The sequence below is a fragment of the Sycon ciliatum genome, chromosome 3 (genome assembly GCF_964019385.1).
Source record: "Sycon ciliatum chromosome 3, ocSycCili1.1, whole genome shotgun sequence".
Classification (NCBI taxonomy): domain Eukaryota; kingdom Metazoa; phylum Porifera; class Calcarea; order Leucosolenida; family Sycettidae; genus Sycon; species Sycon ciliatum.
In genome coordinates this window covers 1,355,999-1,379,924 of record NC_088645.1, presented here as the reverse complement: position 1 = coordinate 1,379,924, position 23,926 = coordinate 1,355,999, and the positions used below count along the sequence as shown (strand labels likewise).

General features: G+C 49.1%; 2 protein-coding genes across 3 annotated transcripts in view; both read left to right on the top strand.

Annotated features, from left to right (window-relative positions):
- Positions 1 to 7,330: 7,330 nt before the first annotated feature.
- LOC135811199 (E3 ubiquitin-protein ligase TRIM71-like) overlaps positions 7,331 to 23,926 on the top strand; it is a 214,801-nt gene continuing 198,205 nt past the window's right edge. For both annotated transcript variants that reach the window (XM_065324394.1, XM_065324393.1), the window contains exons 1-2: positions 7,331 to 8,392; positions 22,592 to 22,889. In XM_065324394.1, the coding sequence (XP_065180466.1) occupies positions 7,448 to 8,392; positions 22,592 to 22,889 (1,243 nt within the window). In that variant the 5' untranslated portion in view covers positions 7,331 to 7,447. The remainder of the gene's footprint in view (positions 8,393 to 22,591; positions 22,890 to 23,926) is intronic.
- On the top strand, positions 13,148 to 14,935 carry LOC135811201 (uncharacterized). The gene is made up of 2 exons (XM_065324397.1): positions 13,148 to 13,334; positions 14,032 to 14,935. The coding sequence occupies exons 1-2, from the start codon at positions 13,199 to 13,201 to the stop codon at positions 14,892 to 14,894; spliced, it is 999 nt and encodes a 332-aa protein (XP_065180469.1). The 5' UTR covers positions 13,148 to 13,198; the 3' UTR covers positions 14,895 to 14,935.

The following is a 23,926-nucleotide window of genomic DNA, read 5'->3' as shown; positions in this document are numbered from 1 at the left end:
TGATGGGTATTACTAAGGCTGTGTTCTGTGTGTAAGGGTGGGGGGATGAGAGTGGTAATGGGTATTACTAAGGCTGTGTTCTGTGTGTAAGGGTGGGGGGATGAGAGTGGTGATGGGTATTACTAAGGCTGTGTTCTGTGTGTAAGGGTGGGGAATGAGAGTGGTGATGGGTATTACTAAGGCTGTGTTCTGTGTGTAAGGGTGGGGGGATGAGAGTGGTGATGGGTATTACTAAGGCTGTGTTCTGTGTGTAAGGGTGGGGGAATGAGAGTGGTGATGGGTATTACTAAGGCTGTGTTCTGTGTGTAAGGGTGGGGGGATGAGAGTGGTGATGGGTATTACTAAGGCTGTGTTCTGTGTGTAAGGGTGGGGAGATGAGAGTGGTGATGGGTATTACTAAGGCTGTGTTCTGTGTGTAAGGGTGGGGGGATGAGAGTGGTGATGGGTATTACTAAGGCTGTGTTCTGTGTGTAAGGGTGGGGGGATGAGAGTGGTGATGGGTATTACTAAGGCTGTGTTCTGTGTGTAAGGGTGGGGGGATGAGAGTGGTGATGGGTATTACTAAGCCTGTGTTCTGTGTGTAAGGGTGGGGGGATGAGAGTGGTAATGGGTATTACTAAGGCTGTGTTCTGTGTGTAAGGGTGGGGGGATGAGAGTGGTGATGGGTATTACTAAGGCTGTGTTCTGTGTGTAAGGGTGGGGGAATGAGAGTGGTGATGGGTATTACTAAGGCTGTGTTCTGTGTGTAAGGGTGGGGGGATGAGAGTGGTGATGGGTATTACTAAGGCTGTGTTCTGTGTGTAAGGGTGGGGGGATGAGAGTGGTGATGGGTATTACTAAGGCTGTGTTCTGTGTGTAAGGGTGGGGGGATGAGAGTGGTGATGGGTATTACTAAGGCTGTGTTCTGTGTGTAAGGGTGGGGGATGAGAGTGGTGATGGGTACTACTAAGGCTGTGTTCTGTGTGTAAGGGTGGGGGGATGAGAGTGGTGATGGGTATTACTAAGGCTGTGTTCTGTGTGTAAGGGTGGGGGGATGAGAGTGGTAATGGGTATTACTAAGGCTGTGTTCTGTGTGTAAGGGTGGGGGGATGAGAGTGGTGATGGGTATTACTAAGGCTGTGTTCTGTGTGTAAGGGTGGGGGGATGAGAGTGGTGATGGGTATTACTAAGGCTGTGTTCTGTGTGTAAGGGTGGGGAGATGAGAGTGGTGATGGGTATTACTAAGGCTGTGTTCTGTGTGTAAGGGTGGGGGGATGAGAGTGGTGATGGGTATTACTAAGGCTGTGTTCTGTGTGTAAGGGTGGGGGGATGAGAATGGTGATGGGTATTACTAAGGCTGTGTTCTGTGTGTATGGGTGGGGGGATGAGAGTGGTGATGGGTATTACTAAGGCTGTGTCCTGTGTGTAAGGGTGGGGGGATGAGAGTGGTGATGGGTATTCCTAAGGCTGTGTTCTGTGTGTAAGGGTGGGGGGATGAGAGTGGTGATGGGTATTACTAAGGCTGTGTTCTGTGTGTAAGGGTGGGGGGTGAGAGTGGTGATGGGTATTACTAAGGCTGTGTTCTGTGTTTTAGGGTGGGGGGGGGGGGGGGGATGAGAGTGGTGATGGGTATTACTAAGGCTGTGTTCTGTGTGTAAGGGTGGGGGGATGAGAGTCGTGATGGGTATTACTAAGGCTGTGTTCTGTGTGTAAGGGTGGGGGGATGAGAGTGGTGATGGGTATTACTAAGGCTGTGTTCTGTGTGTAAGGGTGGGGGGGGGGATGAGAGTGGTGATGGGTATTACTAAGGCTGTGTTCTGTGTGTAACGGGCAAAGGACCTGTACGTTACTAGTTATGGTCCATTCTCTCTTGACATATTTATTACTAGTGGCTCGACACCCAGGTTTTTATTGTGTGCATGTTTTTGTGTTGATGTGTTTTGTGTGTGTGTGTGTGTGTGTGTGTGTGTGTGTGTGTGTGTGTGTGCAAGCGCGCACGGGCGGGCGCGTGCTCGGGAGTGTATGTCATGCGCGGGTTGGTGTTAGATCCATGCTCACTTGTATGGATATAGTACATTCTGAGCATGTCTGGGTTCGAGGAAACATGATGCTCTTCAATGGTATGCTCAAGAACATCACCGTGCTATTAGGGGTCGCCCATAAATATCGTACTTTTTTCACAAAACGAAATAATTTTCGTTATGGGGTGGGAGGGGGTTGACCAATTTCGTTTCAGTAAACATTGATCCATGTACATGGCCGTTGTATATGCATGTATGTCAACATTTTTTTACGTTCTGAGGGGGAGGGAGGGAGGGGTTGGGTCTAAGCTAAAATAATTCGTTTGGTGAAAAAAGTTCGATAAAAATACGGACGGCCCCTTACAACATGGGACAAGACAGCATGCATTTGTATAACCAAGACTCACAGAGTACCGAGGTTATGTACATGTACACTCGATTGTGCCACCAAGTGAGCAACTCACCATTTCCACGCTGTTATCTTTAGGAGAGAAGAGGAAGTTGTAGCGTCGCACTATGACCGCTAGCGAATCATACCACTCCACGAGGAAAGCGAAGCGTTCACCTTCCATATTACACGGTGAACTGCTGACGACTGGAACAAATCGCCGGCAAGAATGCCGCAATGGTCTGGTGTGGAGTGTAACTACTCACGATACACAGTGACACAGCTACGTCGTTCCAAGCTCTGGGTAACAGATAATAGGAATTAGAGCAGCAGCGCTAGCAGCAGCAGCAGCAGCAGCAGGTGCTGCCTGGTAGATTGGGAAGCAATCACTACCCGGTACCCGTCCTCCAATCCACTACACCCACACGTGACCACACCCGAAGACGACCTGCAGTACAGACCAGTAGTCAGTAGTCGACTGCAAACTATCCACTCATGGGTTTTCCGTTGCTGGCGTTAGCTTGAAAACTACAACAAACAGCCCAAGGACTGCCACACTGGAACCTGGCCTGAGCGCAAGGATTGCCACACTGGAACCTGGCCTGAGCGCAAGGATTGCCACACTGGAACCTGGCCTGAGCGCAAGAATTGCCACACTGGAACCTGGCCTGAGCGCAAGGATTGCCACACTGGAACCTGGCCTGAGCGATATGAACACCATGTACCACTGAGTGTTCTATAGAAACTCTGAATATTCCCGGAGCAAATGTCTCAATGATTAGGACACCGAGGCAACTAATACTTGTTCTCTTCACCGTCTTTCAAACATTCGATTATGACCATGGCACGGGCATGATTGCTGTAGTTCTGTCACCAAGCAGATTCAAAATCTGTCCCCGGGGAAAATTGCGGAAAAAATCGCAAAAAACGCGGGGGAAAACGCGGCATAATATGGCATAATTTGCGGTGAATTTGCGGTAAATATGCGGTAAATATGCGGTGAATAATATTGATCTGCGGCAATTTTCAGTGAGTATGTAGTGAAATCAATCAATACACGTCTCTGGTGTAAGCACTCGTCATATTTGAGTAAAAAGCCGCCACGATGAGACGTTGCTGACCGAACAGTGCACTGTGTGTACGTGTAGTGCAACAAAAATGTTCAAAAAACGCGGGAAAATCGCGGAAAACGCGGTCTTTTAAAAAATCGCAAAAAACGCGGAAAAAAACGCGGCCGCGGAATTGCAATTTTCCCCGGGGACAGCAAAATGTTTGGCCTCAACGCACCACTCCACGAGTAGACTACATCATACATGACCGCTGGGCGCTGGCTAGTCTAGCCTACTACATACTAGTACAACTACTAGTACAACTACTAGTACAACTACTACTACATGTAGTACTAGTACTGCCTAGTCTACACAGACCACAGTATACTAGTACCAGGAGTCTACAGCATCGCGTGCACCCTGGCGCCGAGTTGTACGTTGTATAGTGGCGCATGGCGATGTGTCTGTCACTGTCAAGCGGTCACACTCACATCAACTAACTAACGCCTTGAAGTATTGCGGGTTACGTACTTACTTGATCAGTTGGTCACCATGGTCACACCGAAACATACACATGTGTACAAGTCATGTGCAAGCGAACACACAACACTAGTACTAGTAGTAGTAGTCAACACACAACACTAGTACTAGTACTACTAGTACTAGTACTAGTAGTACTAGTACTAGTAGTACTAGTACTAGTAGTACTAGTACTAGTAGTACTAGTACTAGTAGTACTAGTACTAGTACTACTAGTAGTAGTAGTCAACACACAACACTAGTACTACAGTGGTCCCTCTATAATCCGGCACCATTTGTGCCACGAAAATCTGCTGGATTAGGGAGGGTGCTGGATTAACAAATCTGATTTACTGCTGCAATGTGCATGAAGAGGACATTTTGGCTACTGAAAATTGTGCTGGTTTATCGAGGGTGCTGGATTAGAGAGGGACGACTGTAGTAGTAGTACTAGTACTAGTACTAGTACTTCAGTACTAGTACTAGTCAACACACAACAAACACACACGTTTCCAATGGTAACTGTTCACAAGCAGCGGTGAGCGATTTCGCTTGTACTACCGGTACCGCCGGTATACCTGGTATACTGCAGTACTACTACAAGTACAAATGTAATACAATGTAGTAGTAATAGTACTACACTAGTCTACACTACAGTAGACTCATAGTACGCCCAAGAACGTGGCGCCCAAGAACGTCCAGGCTGGAAGTCTAAGAACGCCCCAGCCTGGATCTAAGAACGAACTCCAAGATTTTTAAGAACGCGACATTTTCTTGTCAGAGTACACGAAAAACAAGTCCTGTACTGTGTGTACTGTCTGTAGTAGACAAAGAACAGTTGATGGAACTGGATCCACTGGCCGTCGTCAAGTACAAAGTGCTTTTACGACCCCCTGGTCTGCACCAGGGAGTGGTACACCGGGGTAACCCGGGTATATACGACTCACTGGTCTGCACCGATATTGTGCTACTGCTAGCAATGGTGCGTTCAGTTTCCCTGTTCAGATGCCTGTTCTGATGTCTGGTCCGCGCCAGACAGATTTTTCGGCCGCGTGGGAAATCCTCAACGGCTCAAGATCGGGGCGATAATAATTGCCTGCATGCAATACTGTGGACTGTGTTGGAGTGCAAGTTTTCGACAAATCTGGGGCGAGTTTCTTGTACGAATGGTCAGCCAAGTACAAGTATCGACTGGTCGATATTTGGCAGAAAAGTCGGCTAATTATTTTTAGTGCTAGCACGTGGTTGAGAGGGCCTCCAACCGCTTTTCACCATGACAGACCGTGAACTTGCTGCACTGCACTGGGTGGCTAGCCTGTTCACGCCTTTGGCCATGGCTGTAGCTCGTGTTTAGGCCGCGGTCTCACCACTCTTTATTTTGGAGGATGACCCCTGTGACCCCTGTGCCCACTTGGGCCCCGTCGTGGATGGAAGGAGAAGTAGGGATCTGGAAAAGAGCTAGAAAGAGAGAGGAGTAGAGAGAGAGAAGAGCGATTTATCACAGTGGATTGAGAATGGATTCGGAAACGAAGAGCCGCATCGCTATCTGTATTTTATTATGTACAATGGTGATGATTTAAGCAATCGACGAGGAGACAATAGTCGTAAAATGGCAATAAATTAGATAAATTGTGCACTCATACCAACAGCAAAAAATGAAGAAAGTCAAGTTCCATAACGTTTTCTTGTGACTGTCATCAGTGGAACGCCGTCACATAAAAATGTAATAACTAAAACACACACTTATATACATGTAGCTAACATGGTTTCAGGTAGAAATACAGCAGCCAGCGAGTACAAAAAGCGAAGTTTGCAACTTTGCAAAGAAAACGTTTAATCACTCACACTCTTCACCATTACATTTATTCACACAGTATCACATTCATCTGCCACTACCTTTCTCACATACACTATATTCACACATTTGCAAAGGTGCAAACTTCGCTTTTTGTACTTGCTGGCTGCTGTATTTCTACCTGAAACCATATTAGCTACATGTAATTATAAGTGTGTGTTTTAGTTATTACATTTTTATGTGACGGCGTTCCACTGATGACAGTCACAAGAAAACGTTATGGAACTTGACTTTCTTCATTTTTGCTGTTGTTATGAGTACACAATTTATATTTTTTAATGGTGATGATCCGAATAATTTCCCCTGAGAATCACCTCACTTTGCCGATGGTGACAAATACCAGGCTTTGTCGCCGGAGGAAGCGAGACGTTTACGACTTTGTTGATGAAGACGATATAGAGGAGGATCTGCTGGCAATCTTGCCCTTGACAATGTTTGGCAGGAGAAAACGGCGTTTTTGGTGCGCCCTTCGCAGTCCCGGTGCCTGGAACGATGACGTTATCCAGCACTGGGCCACCATGGGCACATGTATTGAGTGGGATGTCTGTGACTGGGAGAACGAGCAGTATCGCCCCCGGCACCGGCTTCATTCGCAGCAAACTTTTGCGAAGATCCAGGCTCGTTTGCTCAAATCCTTTTTCATTGTCGTCTGATATCGCGTTTTTGCTTCGTACCGCAGCTCGAGCAATGGCGCTCCATTACCATGCTCCAACTATCCATGGCTGACAACGAAAACCTTTTAAAAAACACTTCACACAACTACAATACAAGAGAAGAAGAAACTACCTGACTACAACAAACGTCAACTCAAGTTCTTCAACTCCTCTTGCACTCTTGCACTTCAGCCAAAATTATTCAGCCACTTTCAGCTTTTCAGCGCTTCCAAAACTTGGCAAAGGGCTGAAAGCTGAAAGTGGCTGGTGCCCCGATTTTCAGCCGTTTCCGTGGAAACCTCAGCCAAAAAAATGGGCTTTTTTTGGCTGAAAGGCTGAATCGGGCTCGGTGTGACCGCGGCCTTTATGAGCTCAGCTGTCTCATTTCCGCTGTCAGACTACAACGCGACTTGCATGGCAAAGGCGAAGGGGAGTCGAACCATCGCTGTTGGTGACGGCCTGACGGCAAGGCAGTGATAGTATACTTCGACTTAGTTCAGTGATGGCAAATTCACGTAAAGCCGTGAGATCCGTAGATCCACTATTTCATCTACACGACTACAGACAGTATTAGTAGTGGGATCTACACGACTCCCTGATCATGACATGACTCATGAGTGATCTACACTACATGCAGTGTAGAGATCTACAGTAACAGGATCACTAAACCATGGTCCATGGAAAACAAAGTCAATATGAATGAGTCATAATTATTTTATCTGTCTGTCGTCGGGTAGTACTTCAGTCTTCAGCAACCGTGTTGACCAGGCCAGGCAGGGAGTCGTAAAATCCCTTTACGATTCCCTGGTTTAGACGTAGATCTACTACTACTAGTACTAGTACTAGTAGTAGTAGTAGGTGTCGCACTTCACGATCGATCGTCCTTCGTCCAGTACTTTGTTTTCGTCTCTTTCAAGACTTTGTCCCTGGTCGCTTACAATTATTCTATAGTGCCAGTGGTCGGCGGTACGCGAGTTGCTGGAATGGCCGCTGAGGAGAATGCGGTGTTCACCGCTTTGGGCTTGAACCAGGCTGAAGTGCCCTATCTGGGTACATTGGACGTGAATGAAACAGAGGATGAGTTGGGTCGAGGCTCATTTGCTGTGGTGTACAAGTCCAAATGGTGTGGATTGAAGGTGGCCGCAAAGGCACTTCATTCTATCCTGATTGATCGAAGAAACCAAGGACGCGACGTCGTACTGCATGATTTTGGAGCAGAGATTGCACGCATGGCACGTCTTCGCCACCCGCATCTGTGTCCCATTTTCGGCGTGGGCATGGTCGGAACAACTCCAGCCATTGTGGTGGAATTGATGTCCGACACACTGGAAACAATGAGCGTTGGTGCACGCAGACAGGACTTGCTTCAGCTGATGCGCTACATCGAACACACTGCTGCAGGTCTTCGCTACTTGCACTCCATCCCGATGGTGCATCGCGACTTGAAGCCAAGCAATGTCCTCGTTGCCAATAGTGTGGCCAAAATCACGGATTTCGGCGTCTCCAAGCTACTGCCTAGCGTTGCCGATCAGTTCCGTGAAGCCGCTCAGTCCATGACCCGACAGCCTGGCACACCGTTATTCATGCCGCCAGAGGCGTTGCAAGAGACGGAATCTGGCCGAGCAAGGTACGATCTTTCGCTTGACGTCTTTTCGTTCGGAGTGACGGCAATGAGCGTGCTGAGCGGTGTGATGCCCTCCATTGAGCTCATGTTCGCAGCAAGATCGCGCCAGGCAGCTGACGGCAGCCTCGTTGCTATACCTGAGCTGGAGCGGCGACGCGCGGACTTTGTTCGCATCCCTGACGGCCACCCGCTGAAGGACCTGCTGAGACGCTGTCTAGCTGACCCACCGGCCAGTCGACCAGATGCAGAGGAGATTCACGAATTCGTCCAGGGTGTTGTTCAGTTCTTGTCCTCATTGCCGCAGGTACGTGTGTGTTGAATTGTTAGAACTACAGTGTAGGTTAAAAGAGGATAAATACGAAATGACGTCAATGTTGTATTCTCGTGGCACGAGTCCCCAAGAATTATTAGAGCTTCATAGTGTTCAACATCCTTTGCCTTGCCACCTGGACCTCGTCATTTTCCTGTGTTGGAACTTCTCGATATACGGGGGAAGAGGGGGGTGGGAGGGGTGGATGGGGTTGTGAGTAAATCTAGAGTTTCCCCCGGTCGTTGGTTCCAACATTATCTTGAAGCCTGCAGTCCACGAACGTTGAGACAGCCATGTACATGTACGCACATGTCTTCTGTGAAATTCCCTAGGCGTGCGCTACACACTACGTGTGCGCTGCACACTACTAGTGCGCCGCACGCTAAGCGTGCGCTGCACTCTACACATGCTCTGCACTCTGCGTGTGCGCTGCACACTACGAGTGTGCTGCAATCCACGCGCGCGCGCCCTGCACCCTACGAGTGCGCTGCACTCCACGGGTGCGCTGCACTCCACGCGTGCGCAACACACTACGTGTGCGCTGCACACTACTAGTGCGCCGCACGCTAAGCGTGCGCTGCACTCTACACATGCTCTGCACTCTGCGTGTGCGCTGCACACTACGAGTGTGCTGCACTCCACGCGCGCGCGCCCTGCACCCTACGAGTGCGCTGCACTCCACGGGTGCGCTGCACTCCGCGCGTGCGCTGCACTCCACGCGTGCGCTGCACACTACGAGTGCGCTGCACTCTACGCGTGCGCTGCGCACTATGAGTGCGCTGCACTCTACGCGTGCGCTGCACTCTACGCTTGCGCTGCACACTGCTAGTGCGCCGCACTCTAAGCGTGCGCTGCACACTACACGTGCGCTGCATTCTATGCGTGCGCTGCACACTACGCGTGCGCTGCACTCCACGCGTGCGCTGCACTCCACGCGTGCGCTGCACTCCACGCGTGCGCTGCACTGCACGCGTGCGCTGCACTCCACGTGTGCGCTGCACTCTATGCGTGCGCTGCACACTACGAGTGCGCTGCACCTTACGCGTGCGCTGCGCACTATGAGTGTGCTGCACTCTACGCGTGCGCTGCACTCCACGAGTGCGCTGCACTCCACGCGTGCGCTGCACTCCACGCGTGCGCTGCACACTACGAGTGCGCTGCACTCTACGCGTGCGCTGTGCACTATGAGTGCGCTGCACCTACGCGTGCGCTGCACTCTACGCTTGCGCTGCACACTGCTAGTGCGCCGCACTCTAAGCGTGCGCTGCACACTACACGTGCGCTGCATTCTATGCGTGCGCTGCACACTACGAGTGCGCTGCACTCCACGCGTGCACTGCACTCCACGCGTGCGCTGCACTCCACGCGTGCGCTGCACTCCACGTGTGCGCTGCACTCTATGCGTGCGCTGCACACTACGAGTGCGCTGCACTCTACGCGTGCGCTGCGCACTATGAGTGTGCTGCACTCTACGCGTGCGCTGCACTCGACGCGTGCGCTGCACACTGCTAGTGCGCCGCACTCTAAGCGTGCGCTGCACTCTACACATGCTCTGCACTCTGCGCGTGCGCTGCACACTACGAGTGCGCTGCACTCCACGCGCGCGCGCCCTGCACCCTACGAGTGCGCTGCACTCCACGCGTGCGCTGCACTCCACGCGTGCGCTGCACACTACGAGTGCGCTGCACTCTACGCGCGCGCTGCACACTATGAGTGCGCTGCACTCTACGCGTGCGCTGCACTCTACGCTTGCGCTGCACACTGCTAGTGCGCCGCACTCTAAGCGTGCGCTGCACCCTACACGTGCGCTGCACTCTATGCGTGCGCTGCACACTACGATTGCGCTGCACTCCACGGGCGCGCGCGCGCCCTGCACCCTACGAGTGCGCTGCACTGCGCACTACACTGATTATATTGTAGATGAATGCATACGGGTATAAAATTATTCTCACACTAGACTTCTTAAAACTCGGATGTTCAGCCAATACAGTCGTATTTAAGCAAAGAGAAATGGGAGGCAGAGTTTCCCTCCTTGTAACTCTCCGTATCTGAGCCTTCCAAGTTAGAAGGTTGTTGGTTTGCGCTTGGTAGATGTGTAAAAGCTAAGTGTTAGGTAGTTGAATGTTTCAATGTCCTTGTCAGTGTTGTCCCTTGTTGTCGCACTAAAATGAGTAAATTATCGTGTCCGTTCCCAAAGGGAACTAACGACAGCCGCTAACAAACTGGTCAACCCTAGCGGCTGGTCACAAGTTCCCAGTTGACTGTGGCCTACAGTGGGTAGCAGCACGGCTGGAAAACTGCTCCCAGGCACAACAAGGTACCTCTTGTATCTCAATGTTGGTCTTTGACCAAACCACTGCGCCTGCCTGTTGTCGCACTATCAGACTGTATAATGTCTCGTCGCCTTGGTGGACTGTTAATCATGACTCGTAGCTTACTGGTCCCTTTGACTCTAGACTTCATTTCACTGAAGTCTAAACAGAATTTTATGATTATCACGCAACAGCATCATAGAAAAAAGAGTTTTTTCAACCGATAATCCCTCTATTCAGTTGCTATTCACGATCTACGCATGCGCTGCAAATGAAAATTCTTTTATGGTTGATGTAAAGGTTATGACGTTTCGAGACAGTCACCTACCCCCTTGTAAATTGTTCTGTTGATGGGTGACTGGCCCGAAACATCATATTTTTCACATCTACAATTACATCTGGCTTTGGAAATTTTATTTTCATTGCTATAAGGTTCGGCCTCATTACCTCTGTGCTGAGCTGATGAGCCCGCAAAGGACGAAACAGTTCTGTCCACAGATTGAGTACATCTACAGTTAATGAATATCCAATGCAGCAGAGAGAATCATGAATAGCAACTGGATAGTGCAGTTGTCAGTTGACAAACCACCTCTTTTATCACTCATTTTATTACAATCATTCAGTTGCAAGCATACGACGAGTGGATTAAATTAATGGGGGGGGGGGGGGGTGTTCAGGGAGCAGGTGTTAATGATCAGTGTCGTGTACTGAACTGAACCACCGTCTTTTCTTATGTAGAGTAAGACTGGCTCAGTCGGATCAGTCAACAGGAAATCTAGACTTTCCCCAATAATAGAGATGCCTTAACAGCTTGGACAGTCCTTTACGGCACACAATAGCCCTTTTGTTACATTCGTTGTGACAGCATTTTCTCAAAGTGTGCCAGATCCACAGCAGCCATTACATACCACAGTACAGACCTTTGGTCTGTGGAGCCCCTGGTACCTCACCATCACTGCTGCCCAGTGCAGCCCCTGCTCAGTAGCTGTTAGTTTTTGGCCACATAATTATTTATTTTTACGAGTTGGGTTTGTGTATACGAGAGAGCTTGGAAGCTCAAGACCCTACGCTATGCTTTTTTTGCCTTCATGACCTAGACAAAAAAAAGCATAGGGATGTTAAAAATTCTTTTAAAAAATCCTTTTTTTTAAGACATAACTTGGGATTCGAACCCGCACTATCGCGCGCCCTGCATGCATCCCCCGATACACTTCGCATACATTTGTTTGTTTGTGTCACGCCTGGCGCTATCCGTATCTACCGGCAAAAAAGCATAGGATGTTATAAATTTTTCAATTCTCCTATTTTTTTTTAAGGCATATCCTGGGATTCGAACCCGCACTATCGCCCTACATGCATTCCCCCATACACTTCGCATTCATACCCATTCTTTCAAGTTGTTTCACATTGTGATCTTGCATTTGAAAGCCCTATTTGAATATGCATTGTGGCCAGCCGTCTTTGATGGCACGGTACGGTAGGGGATAGGTACGGGACAGGTACGATCGAGCGTAATACGACACCGTCTCCCGTACCGTACCATCAAACACAGCTGGCCACATACAGCTGCCCGCAATATTCAAATAGGGCTTTCAAACGCAAGATAATAACGTGAAGCAACTTGGAAGAATGGGTATGAATGCGAAGTGTATGGGGGAATGCATGTAGGGCGATAGTGCGGGTTCGAATCCCAGGATATGCCTGAAAAAAAAAAATAGGAGAATTGAAAAAATTATAACATCCTATGCTTTTTTGCCGTCAGATACGGATAGCGCCAGGCGTGACACAGACACACAAACAAATACCAAATTAAAGCTGTGTGGACCCTGGCTAGCGCCAGACGTTACTGAAGTAACGTCTTCTGCATAGCTACGGGAATTAAAATCTCAGTTTATACGTAGTATTAACTGTAGTTAACACGCATGTAACGCTCTCTCAGCGCGTGCCCGCCTGCGTTTACTGCACAGAGCACTCCATATTTACCCGTTGCGATGCCGCTACTTCACACTGCATTCCACATCTACCCGTAGCGCTGTCGTTAAGCTGCCCACGCACACCGCTGTGCACGTGACACGGGCACGGTTCGCGCCACGAGGGAGCGTGTTCCCCTCTAGCTCTGTCGGCAGCTGAACCTACCAGCGCATCTGACCCCATATGTGCATGCACTCATGTTCTTTGTTCCTGTTGTTGCTTACCACTCTCACTTGCTGTTTGCTCCAACACTAGCTCTTTGCCAAATTTTCAAAAGTGTCGGTTTCCTGGACCTCCAGCGTTTTCCATTCAAGACTATGGCCTCCCTGCGTTCAGTACTCTCACTGTACATGACCTACGCCTCAACCTCGTGGAATGGGGACTTAGTCCCGCCGGCAAGAAAGAGGAGCTGCTTGCCCGGTTTATACAATCCGAAGTCGGACCCCATGCGTCCTCTGTGACTCCCGCCGAGGCTGCCCGACAAACTGTCGAGGACAGGGAGACCCGCGAACCTACTATGCCTGTCGCCTCCGTGTCCAAATCTACTATGCCTGTCGCCTCCGTGTCCGTGGCAATCGCGACTGCCCTGAAACCGTTTATGGACCGACTGGACCATTTGGAAGATGCAGCACAAACAGCATCCTCCGCCCCAGGTACGTCCACTGTGCATTCGTCTAGTGTTTCCTGCACCATGCTGCGTGACGACGGGCCTGTAAAAATGTGGGCAAGCGCACCCCAGACCGTGATCGACAAAATCATCACACACCAATTTGTTGATTTACAACAACTGTTGCCCCCGACCGCCACGGACGTGCCAAGCCCCCACGCTCTAGTGTTGGGCGAGGAGGCACCCGGAAATTTCATGCTGTCCTCCCAGCCACGCATGTCCCGACGCATTTCGGACATCGCACATTGGCTAGAAGCATGTACGATATTCGCAGCTGTCTATCTGGATGCGCATCCGGGCAGAGCAGTAGAACTGTTGGCGTATCAGCACCATATTCTGAACGCCAGCAAGAAATTCACGTTTTCCGCAGTTGCGGAGTATGACCGCGCCTTCCGCCATCACGTCCCAGCCGTCACGCCGTTGGGACAAAACACCACAAACACTGTCCACTACCGTGTTCGATGCCCGTGCCGTGCGGCCCTTTCAGCCCAGCTCCGCGGCAGCCCGCTCGTCCACCGAGCAGTGTCGCCTCTACAACCGGGGTGTGTGTCGCCGAAACCCCAGAGATCATGACACTTGTTAGGATTGCGTTGCTAGCGGCTGCGAAGCATAACATGGTTGTGTTTTTAGCACACATACGTGGTGTTCACAACGTTCTTGCTGACCGTTTGTCCCGGCTGCAGGTCGAGAGCTTCCGGAAGCTACATTTCCAGGCGTCTCCTGTCCCCATGTCGCTAGAAGTCCGGCAGCTGACACGCCTACTGACCACACCATGGGCCTCATCCTTGCGGGAGTGGCAACAAGTACCACCTGGTCATACGCTGCCAGTGTGACGGCATCCGAGAGGTACGCCAGGCTGCACCGTGTCGCGCCATACCCAATTCAGGCCACCCGCCTACTGGATTTCCTAGCATACATGTCATCCAAGTGCAGGCTGGCAACGATCAAGGTCTACCTCCATGGCCTCCGGCATTACTGCGTGGTCAACCACCTGACGTTGTCCCCGTTCCAGGACGAACGACTGGACCTGCTGCTCCAGGGTATCGCCCGCAACCAGCGCACGAGCAGTCAGGTGCAGGAACGCCGTGCTGTCACGCAGCATCACCTCCGTGCAATCCAGGGCTTTCTGCCGCACTCCGGTCTATCACCAGCGGACCAAGCCATGCTCTGGAGCGCTATCACACTCGCCTACTACGGGTTCCTGCGAGTCAGCGAGTATGCCTCCACCGACCCGCGGAAGATGCTGACGCAGGAACGCGTCTGCATCCGGGAGAACACAGTGACGCTGGCTATCCCGTTCTCCAAAACAACGCAACTGGGAGAGGGCAGCGATGTGACGGTCGGCGCCACCAACGATAGCACCTGCCCTGTAGCCGCATTCTCGAAGTACGCACAGCTGCGCCCCCAAGTGGCGGGAGCGTATTTCCGCTACCAGTCTGGCCAGCCGCTTCGCCCCTCAGACATGAACGACTTACTCCGCCGAGCTCTCGCTGGCCAGACGATCACCAGCCATAGCCTGGGTATCGGTGCAGCCACTGCCGCCTGAAGGAATGGCCTGCCACCTTATGTCATCCAAAGGGCCGGCCGATGGCGTATGTCCGTTTGTCAGAATCGGACATGGAGCCAATCGCGAAGGCACTGGCGTCAGCGTGAGTACATACACCGCCCTCCTAGCACTACCAGCTGCCTGAGTGACGGCGATGCCCCCTTGACACTATCTGCTGTATGAGTGACAGCACTGACCCCTGACACTACTCGCTTATAGGTTGTGGTGACCACACTGCCCCCCTTAGCACTGCTGGCGGCAGGAGGGTCCACACTGCCCTCCTAGCACTCCTCTCTGTATGAATGCTTTTGCTCTCCCGTGCTGCTTCCTGCATAGGTGATGGCACCTGTCTTCTGGACACTATCTGCTGTAGACTCAAATGCATTTATGTCCTTGAACGTCGCTGTGCACTTGCATGTAGTTCCCATGTTAAGGTCAGCTAGATTGGGGCTCACGCATCCCCCAGCAATCTCAATTTTGGGTGGCATTCACATGGAGTGAGTGGCTGCAAAGCACCCCGTAAGCCTTTGAGCTGACACCCAACTCCAGGTTACCAGCCCCTCTGCATTCGTCCTACCATCCAGATGTCCGGGTGTAAGCGTAACCCCGTTAGCAGCCTACTTCCACATCTGTCCTACCATGTGGAAGTGCGGTGTAAGCCTAACCTTGTTAGCGACCCCCTCCACATTCGTCCTACCATGTGGTGGCCTGGGTGTAAGCCTAACCCCATTTCCCCGCGTGAGTTCCAGTCTAGCCCAAACCTTGTCTTCAATGTCTGTGCGTGCGGTGGGATGTTAATAGTAATAAAAACAAACACAGAAAACCCTACACACACCATCGTCCAAGCAATTACTTTCCTCACTGCTTACTGTTTATGCTCTGAAGTAAATGCCTTGGTGTGTATGTATGTGTGTAGTTGTTTGTAGTTGTGTGTGTGTGTGTACGTGTGCTGTTTGTGGGAGTTACTGTGGGAGTATCTGTGGGGGTGTTCTTGTGGTTGCTTGCGGGGGTGTTCGTGGGAGTGCTTCTGCAGTGTGCATGTGGGGATGCTTGTCTATAGGGGTGGTTCTAGGAATACTTTTATAGGGGTGGTTCTAGGGGTGCTTGTATAGGGGTGGTTCTAGGAATGCTTGAATAGGGGTGGTTCTAGTAATGCTTGTATAGGGTTGGTTCTAGGGGTGCTTGTATAGGGGTGGTTCTAGGGGTGCTTGTATAGGGGTGGTTCTAGGAATGCTTGTATAGAGGTGGTTCTAGGGATGCTTGTATAGGGGAGGTTCTAGGAATGCTTGTATAGGGGTGGTTCTAGGGATGCTTGTATAGGTCCGTTGCACACTACGTACAAAAACTCATATAAGCTGCGCATACTTGTATGTTCCCATGGAAATCAAAGGAATGTGGCGGAAAAATCAAGAAACTGCTTTTTCCTTTTCAGCAAGTCGCGTACCCCTGTAGAAAGCAGCTTATATCCTGCTTTTCGCTTATTTGGCAGCTTTCCTGCTCCGAGTGAGTAAGCATATCCTGAATCTTCTAAAGCAATGACTTGGAGCGGGGAGCTGGCATCTGCAATACAATCGCTTTGCAGGTCTTGAAAGCTTTTGAACAAGGACACAGTGGCGATGGCCACCTTCCGCCTTCCAGTGCTGCCAACCTTCCGTATTTTCCGTTTTTGTACGGAAAATCACTCCTTCGTCCGCAGTGAGGAATTTGAGCAAAAATGGTACAGAAAATTGAATAGGATCGATCAGCTACAGGTATGTATGTAGAAGCATGGCAAGCGCCAACTGAGCGATGAATATCCCTGTGCCAAAGCGAGTCTGCCATGCTTCGACTAGATGTAGCACAGAATAACACGTCTTGGTACAAGTCACACATGTTTTGCACTAGCAAATTTTGCCACCGACAAGAATGCGAGTGTCAAAAAAGCACAATACAAGCCAGGGAGTAGTACAAAACTCCCTGATAGAAGCAATGCACAAGGCATTTCATTGGTAGTACGGAAAAACGCTGCAAATACGGAAAATCAGAAGTCGCAGTACGCAAAACAGACCCAATTGGTTGGCAGCACTGGCCTTCTACCGTCATCCCAGATATTCATTGCTTCAGGCCGGTGTGTGCACGACTTCTTTCTCGATCTCGAGCTCCTCGACAAAATCAAGGTTTGAACTGAAGAAAAAAGCAGGAAGTAAACCACTGACTCCATCGCATGCGCAGGGTGCGCCAGTCCGCCAAAGACTAAGTACAAAGGTCGAAGGTCATGAATAGCACAAAAGGACAGCAAAAATTGCCGTGCATCCTCGTTGTCATGACGATTCACGTAAACAACAAGTGAGCTATGTGCAGTGTGCACTGAACAAAACTCATGAGCAACTTATACTGGACCGCGCTCGTAGACTCTTATACGTAGTGTGCAACGGACCAAAAAGGGTGGTTCTAGGGATGCTTGTTTAGGTTCGTTGCACACTACGTACAAAAACTCATATAAGCTGCGCATACTTGTATGTTCCCATGGAAATCAAAGGAATGTGGCGGAAAAATCAAGAAACTGCTTTTTCCTTTTCAGCAAGTCGCGTACCCCTGTAGAAAGCAGCTTATATCCTGCTTTTCGCTTATTTGGCAGCTTTCCTTCTCCGAGTGAGTAAACATATCCTGAATCTTCCAAAGCAATGACTTGGAGCGGGGAGCTGGCATCTGCAATACAATCGCTTTGCTGGTCTTGAAAGCTTTTGAACAAGGACACAGTGGCGATGGCCACCTTCCGCCTTCCAGTGCTGCCGACCTTCCGTATTTTCCGTATTTGTACGGAAAATCACTCCTTCGTCCGCAGTGAGGAATTTGAGCAAAAATGGTACGGAAAATTGAATAGGATCGATCAGCTACAGGTATGTATGTAGAAGCATGGCAAGCGCCAACTGAGCGATGAATATCCCTGTGCCAAAGCGAGTCTGCCATGCTTCGACTAGATGTAGCACAGAATAACACGTCTTGGTACAAGTCACACATGTTTTGCACTAGCAAATTTTGCCACCGACAAGAATGCGAGTTTCAAAAAAGCACAATACAAGCCAGGGAGTAGTACAATACTCCCTGATAGAAGCAATGCACAAGGCATTTCATTGGTAGTACGGAAAAACGCTGCAAATACGGAAAATCAGAAGTCGCAGTACGCAAAACAGACCCAATTGGTTGGCAGCACTGGCCTTCTACCGTCATCCCAGATATTCATTGCTTCAGGCCGGTGTGTGCACGACTTCTTTCTCGATCTCGAGCTCCTCGACAAAATCAAGGTTTGAACTGAAGAAAAAAGCAGGAAGTAAACCACTGACTCCATCGCATGCGCAGGGTGCGCCAGTCCGCCAAAGACTAAGTACAAAGGTCGAAGGTCATGAATAGCACAAAAGGACAGCAAAAATGGCCGTGCATCCTCGTTGTCATGACGATTCACGTAAACAACAAGTGAGCTATGTGCAGTGTGCACTGAACAAAACTCATGAGCAACTTATACTGGACCGCGCTCGTAGACTCTTATACGTAGTGTGCAACGGACCAAAAAGGGTGGTTCTAGGGATGCTTGTTTAGGTCCGTTGCACACTACGTACAAAAACTCATATAAGCTGCGCATACTTGTATGTTCCCATGGAAATCAAAGGAATGTGGCGGAAAAATCAAGAAACTGCTTTTTCCTTTTCAGCAAGTCGCGTACCCCTGTAGAAAGCAGCTTATATCCTGCTTTTCGCTTATTTGGCAGCTTTCCTTCTCCGAGTGAGTAAACATATCCTGAATCTTCTAAAGTAATGACTTGGAGCGGGGAGCTGGCATCTGCAATACAATCGCTTTGCTGGTCTTGAAAGCTTTTGAACAAGGACACAGTGGCGATGGACACCTTCCGCCTTCCAGTGCTGCTGACCTTCCGTATTTTCCGTATTTGTACGGAAAATCACTCCTTCGTCCGCAGTGAGGAATTTGAGCAAAAATGGTACAGAAAATTGAATAGGATCGATCAGCTACAGGTATGTACATGTACAGTGAAGCTTGGTTATAACGACACCCGAGATGGAACGCCAAAAAAGTCCTTATTTGCAATCTGTCACTATATCCGATCTTGGGATTTCCTACACAATATGCACACCAAAACGCGGCAAAATTAATTTTCGGCACAATGGTGCTTTTTCAACTAAACACAAGGAGTGCTTCGTCCAACTCAGGAAAACTCGACTGCCTAGAGCTCTTGGCATCCATTGACGTCGCTTTCTTCACTTTGGCCACAATCTCCTCTCGGTTCTTGATGAAGCCAGCGAGAGTACCGTGCGCGACTCCATACTTTTCTTGAACGAATGTTCGCTTTAAACCTTTGTCCAGCTCCTGCAGAATGGCGTACTTTTCCGCGCAGGAGAAGCGCTTTCGCTTTCCAACAGAGACAGGGCAAGACATCTCGAACTTCCAAGTCGTTGGTCCAACGACAACTGAGAAAGTGATTTCTCGGAGAAAGAAGCATGGCGAATGTTGCAAAAATCCGTCGCAGAAGATACGGAAGGTACGGAGGGTAAGTGCGCACTACAGCTGTACACAGGACACGTATTTTACCGTCAGTAGATCTACGACATGTCGACACTCCTTCGAAGTTTCCGGGCGTGTACGAGTGTGCAGTGCATGCAGTGCAGTGTACAGTCGATGTACACTAGACTGCACTGTACGATCTTGAGAACCCGGCCGGCCCGCGGCAGCTGTGAAAGCCAGAATCGATCGTACATCGTACTTCGCAGTCGTGAGAATGTCGTTATTTGGACCCATTTTCACACTACGGTGCATGACAATTTGGTCGTTATTCTCGATTTGTCGTTATTCGAGTTGTCGTTGGAACCGATCTTTTTTGTACACAAATCAATACAAAATTGCTGCTGCCATGGATTTTTTGTCGTTGTAGCTGATCTGTCGTTATAACCAATGTCGTTATAACCAAGCTTCACTGTATGTAGAAGCATGGCAAGCGCCAACTGAGCGATGAATATCCCTGTGCCAAAGCGAGTCTGCCATGCTTCGACTAGATGTTGCACAGAATAACACGTCTTGGTACAAGTGTCGTGTCCGTGTGTTGCTATCTGTATCGTATTCCGTCTGCTCCTACATGTATCTTTGTCAAGTGTTTGCCGTGGCGTCGATGTGTCTCGCCTGTGAATAGCGTTAGGAAACATCATCACTATTCATGCTTTGCTGGCTGGCTGCTCGCTCCCTTCGCTCCTTCAGCTTGCACACTACTATAATTATAGCAGTATATAGCTTGATGCTTTGCGTCGATCTGGTTGTTGTTGTTGTTGTTCTTGTTGCTTCTCTGTTGCTTGGAACTTGGTCCAAGAGTGTAGCTTTGGTCTTCTTGTGTGGTGAGGGTGAGGAATGGGTATCTGGACTCCTGGTATATTTCCGTAAAGAACCTGGAATTGTAGAATCCTGAGAGTATGTCTGGCCAACTCCCCGGTCATGACACAAGTCACACATGTTTTACACTAGCAAATTTTGCCACCGACAAGAATGCGAGTGTCAAAAAAGCACAATACAAGCCAGGGAGTAGTACAATACTCCCTGATAGAAGCAATGCACAAGGCATTTCATTGGTAGTACGGAAAAACGCTTTACCGGGTGTTAGCGGCCGTCGTGAGTTCCCTTCGGGAACGGACACGATAATTTACTTTACTTTACTTTACTTACGGAAAAACGCTGCAAATACGGAAAATTAGAAGTCGCAGTACGCAAAACAGACCCAATTGGTTGGCAGCACTGGCCTTCTACCGTCATCCCAGATATTCATTGCTTCAGGTGTGTGCACGACTTCTTTCTCGATCTCGATCTCCTCGACAAAATCAAGGTTTGAACTGAAGAAAAAGCAGTAAGTAAACCACTGACTCCATCGCATGCGCCGGGTGCGCCAGTCCGCCAAAGACTAAGTATAAAGGTCGAAGGTCATGATTAGCACAAAAAGACAGCAAAAATTCCCGTGCATCCACGTTGTCATGATGATTCACGTAAACAACAAGTGAGCTATGTGCAGTGTGCACTGAACAAAACTCATGAGCAACTTATAATAGACCGCGCTCGTAGACGCTTATACGTAGTGTGCAACGGACCTAAGGGGTGGTTCTAGGGATGCTTGTATAGGGGTGGTTCTAGGGGTGGTTGTATAGGGGTGGTTCTAGGGGTGGTTGTAAAGGGGTGGTTCTAGGAATGCTTGTAAAGGGGTGGTTCTAAGGATGCTTGTATAGGGGTGATTGTATAGAGGTGATTCTAGGAACACTCGTATAGGGTTGGTTCTAGGGATGCTTGTATAGGGGAGATCCTAGGGTTGCTTGTATAGGGGTGGTTCTAGGGATGCTTGTATAGGGGTGGTTCTAGGGATGCTTGTATAGGGGTGGTTGTATAGGGGTGGTTGTATAGGGGTGGTTGTATAGGGGTGGTTGTATAGGGGTGGTTGTATAGGGGTGGTTGTATAGGGGTGGTTGTATAGAGGTGGTTGTATAGGGGTGGTTGTATAGGGGTGGTTGTATAGGGGTGGTTGTATAGGGGTAACTGTGATAATGATTGTGGTGTTGCTTGAGTGGGTGCAAACCAACCGGTGGACCCGTACCTTGCACAACTCTTGCATCTTGTCAGTCACGGGTACATCCAAAGCAGGAAAAATGCTAAAGACAAAAGAGTGGCGCAAAATGGCTAATATAATCTGTCAAGACTGTGCCATGTGAAGAGAAAAAAGTCTGAGAGACATTCTGCAAGTATCCTGGCAAACAATCTCAAGAAATAATAGAGTTCAGCATATCTGATGGGTGTGTGAACAGCAAGTCCAGAATGGGTGATTCTACCTGAACCATTAGGAACGGACACACCCACTTCGGACTTGGCCGGGTTAATGAGTCTGTTAGCCAGCGCTCTAGCAAAGTTGTCCTTATCGTCTTTGAGCACTAATACTTAATGCTTCTGACTTAGCCAGTACGTACATGGCAAGATTTAGACCCTCTGTGATCTCCTTTGCCTCGCTGCTGACTACATTGTATGCTTGCTCAGGCGCGATCTTAGAGTTTTGCTGCTATTATTTTTCATCAGCTTGCTGTATTGCTCCTTTGGTACTTGCTACAGGTTCTGGATTTTATCGGCTTTCACGTTGATTTCCGGAACTGGAATTGCAATAATTATTATGAATTGCTATTATGTTAACCCTTACACCCTGGCCATATTTTTGATTCTGGTTATCAGATTTCCATAACCTTGGCCTGTATAGAAAGAACCCTCCCTCTGCACAGAGAACAATGAGCCCAATCTCAACACCACACTTGTCACATATCAAATACCGCAGCGCCTCGAATAGTCCACCGAGCTGAATATACCAGCAAATTCCCTCGATGCCAGCCATTTCACACTCATTCATCCCAGAATGCTCCAATTGTGCAACGCTCCATTGTAGCATTGGAGAGCTGCGCTGCTCTCCTTCTTTCCTGGTATTTTGATTGTGACATTTCGTCAAGAACGGTAGAAGTTGTGAGCATTTCAGTGCAAGCAACTACATCGACCAAAAACAGATGATTTTGTATGGTCTTGTATCAGAGGGTTAAACTATCTTCTCCACGCTGCTTTTTTATACATTTTTCCCTGCTGACAATCTTCATTGCTTGCTCTGTTGTGTGGTTTCATGTTTGTCTTTTTCCCGATTTTCGCAGACTGCATCTTCACTGGAAGAATCTATGGGTGCTTCTGCAGGCCTCGTTACCACTATACTCGACACTGTGAGAAGTGTGTCAACTGCCGTACGGGATCTCTCCACATCTCATCAGCAACTAGGCACCAGGTTGGATAATCTCTCTGCACAGGTTGAAGTCACCAACAACCGCATGACTCAGGTCCAGCAGGAGGTCTCTGCTGAAGCTCGCACAACCAACGACAAGATGGATGAAATACAACTGGAAGCCCGGACTAGCTATGAACAAGTGGCACAGCTGAGCGACGCAATGGCGAGAGGTAAATCATTTGCTGTCAACATTTCTGCTGAAATGATGTAAAGGCTCCGATGTACTGTCATCATAATGCAGGGAATGTTGGTTGAAACACAAGTGGGGAAATGGCCGTAAATACATGCCTGCCCACACAAGCCTATCTAAAAATGGGAAATTCTGGCACCAGGGTTTCTTCTCCCTCCACAATGATCTGCTTTTAGGTTTGTCACATCGCATGAAAGAAGTCAAAAATTGCCCATTGGGTGATCCATCGTCGACAGAGCAAATACCTACAGCAACATCACAAACAGGTCCCCGCTCAAGTTACCCTCCAGTATAGCCTTCCACTCACCTGCACTTGGCGCCTCCCACCCACCAGAACCGACTGTAGTGACAGACTTCCCACTGTACAAGTCCCTATAATACTATTGTAGTGACAGACTCCCCACTGTACAAGTCCCTATAATACTATTGTAGTGACAGACTCCCCACTGTACAAGTCCCTATAATACTATTGTAGTGACAGACTCTCCACTGTACAAGTCCCTATAATACTATTGTAGTGACAGACTCCACACTGTACAAGTCCCTATAATACTATTGTAGTGACAGACTCCACACTGTACAAGTCCCTATAATACTATTGTAGTGACAGACTCCACACTGTACAAGTCTCTATACCGTATTTTACCGGTTGTAAGTCGACCCCGGTTATAGGTCGACCCCCGTATCCGGAGGTCTCATTTCTGCGTTTTAAAGTTTTCACCCAACGAAGCACTACCAACCACTCCCTGCTACTAACACCTCAACAAATCATGTAAACATTCCTTATTGGAGGTTGTAACGTCCCAATCCTTGAAAAAGGCCAATAAACTGGCAAACATGTTTACACATGGTGCACTCATGCATGCAGGGCAAGTCATTTTTTGTAAGATTCTGATAGTTCCCGGTCATAAGTCGAATCCCGGTTGTAAGTCGACCCCCACCCTTTCTCCTTCTACTTTTAGTCGTAAAAGGTCGACTTACAACCGGAAAAATACGGTAATACTATTGTAGTGGCGC

Bases quoted from the DNA above. Each gene is read 5' to 3' on its own strand.
- LOC135811201 (XM_065324397.1), top strand. From the start codon at position 13,199: ATGCCTGTCGCCTCCGTGTCCAAATCTACTATGCCTGTCGCCTCCGTG. The intron at 13,335-14,031 runs GTACGTCCACTG...TCCCGGCTGCAG, and splicing joins AACAGCATCCTCCGCCCCAG to GTCGAGAGCTTCCGGAAGCT.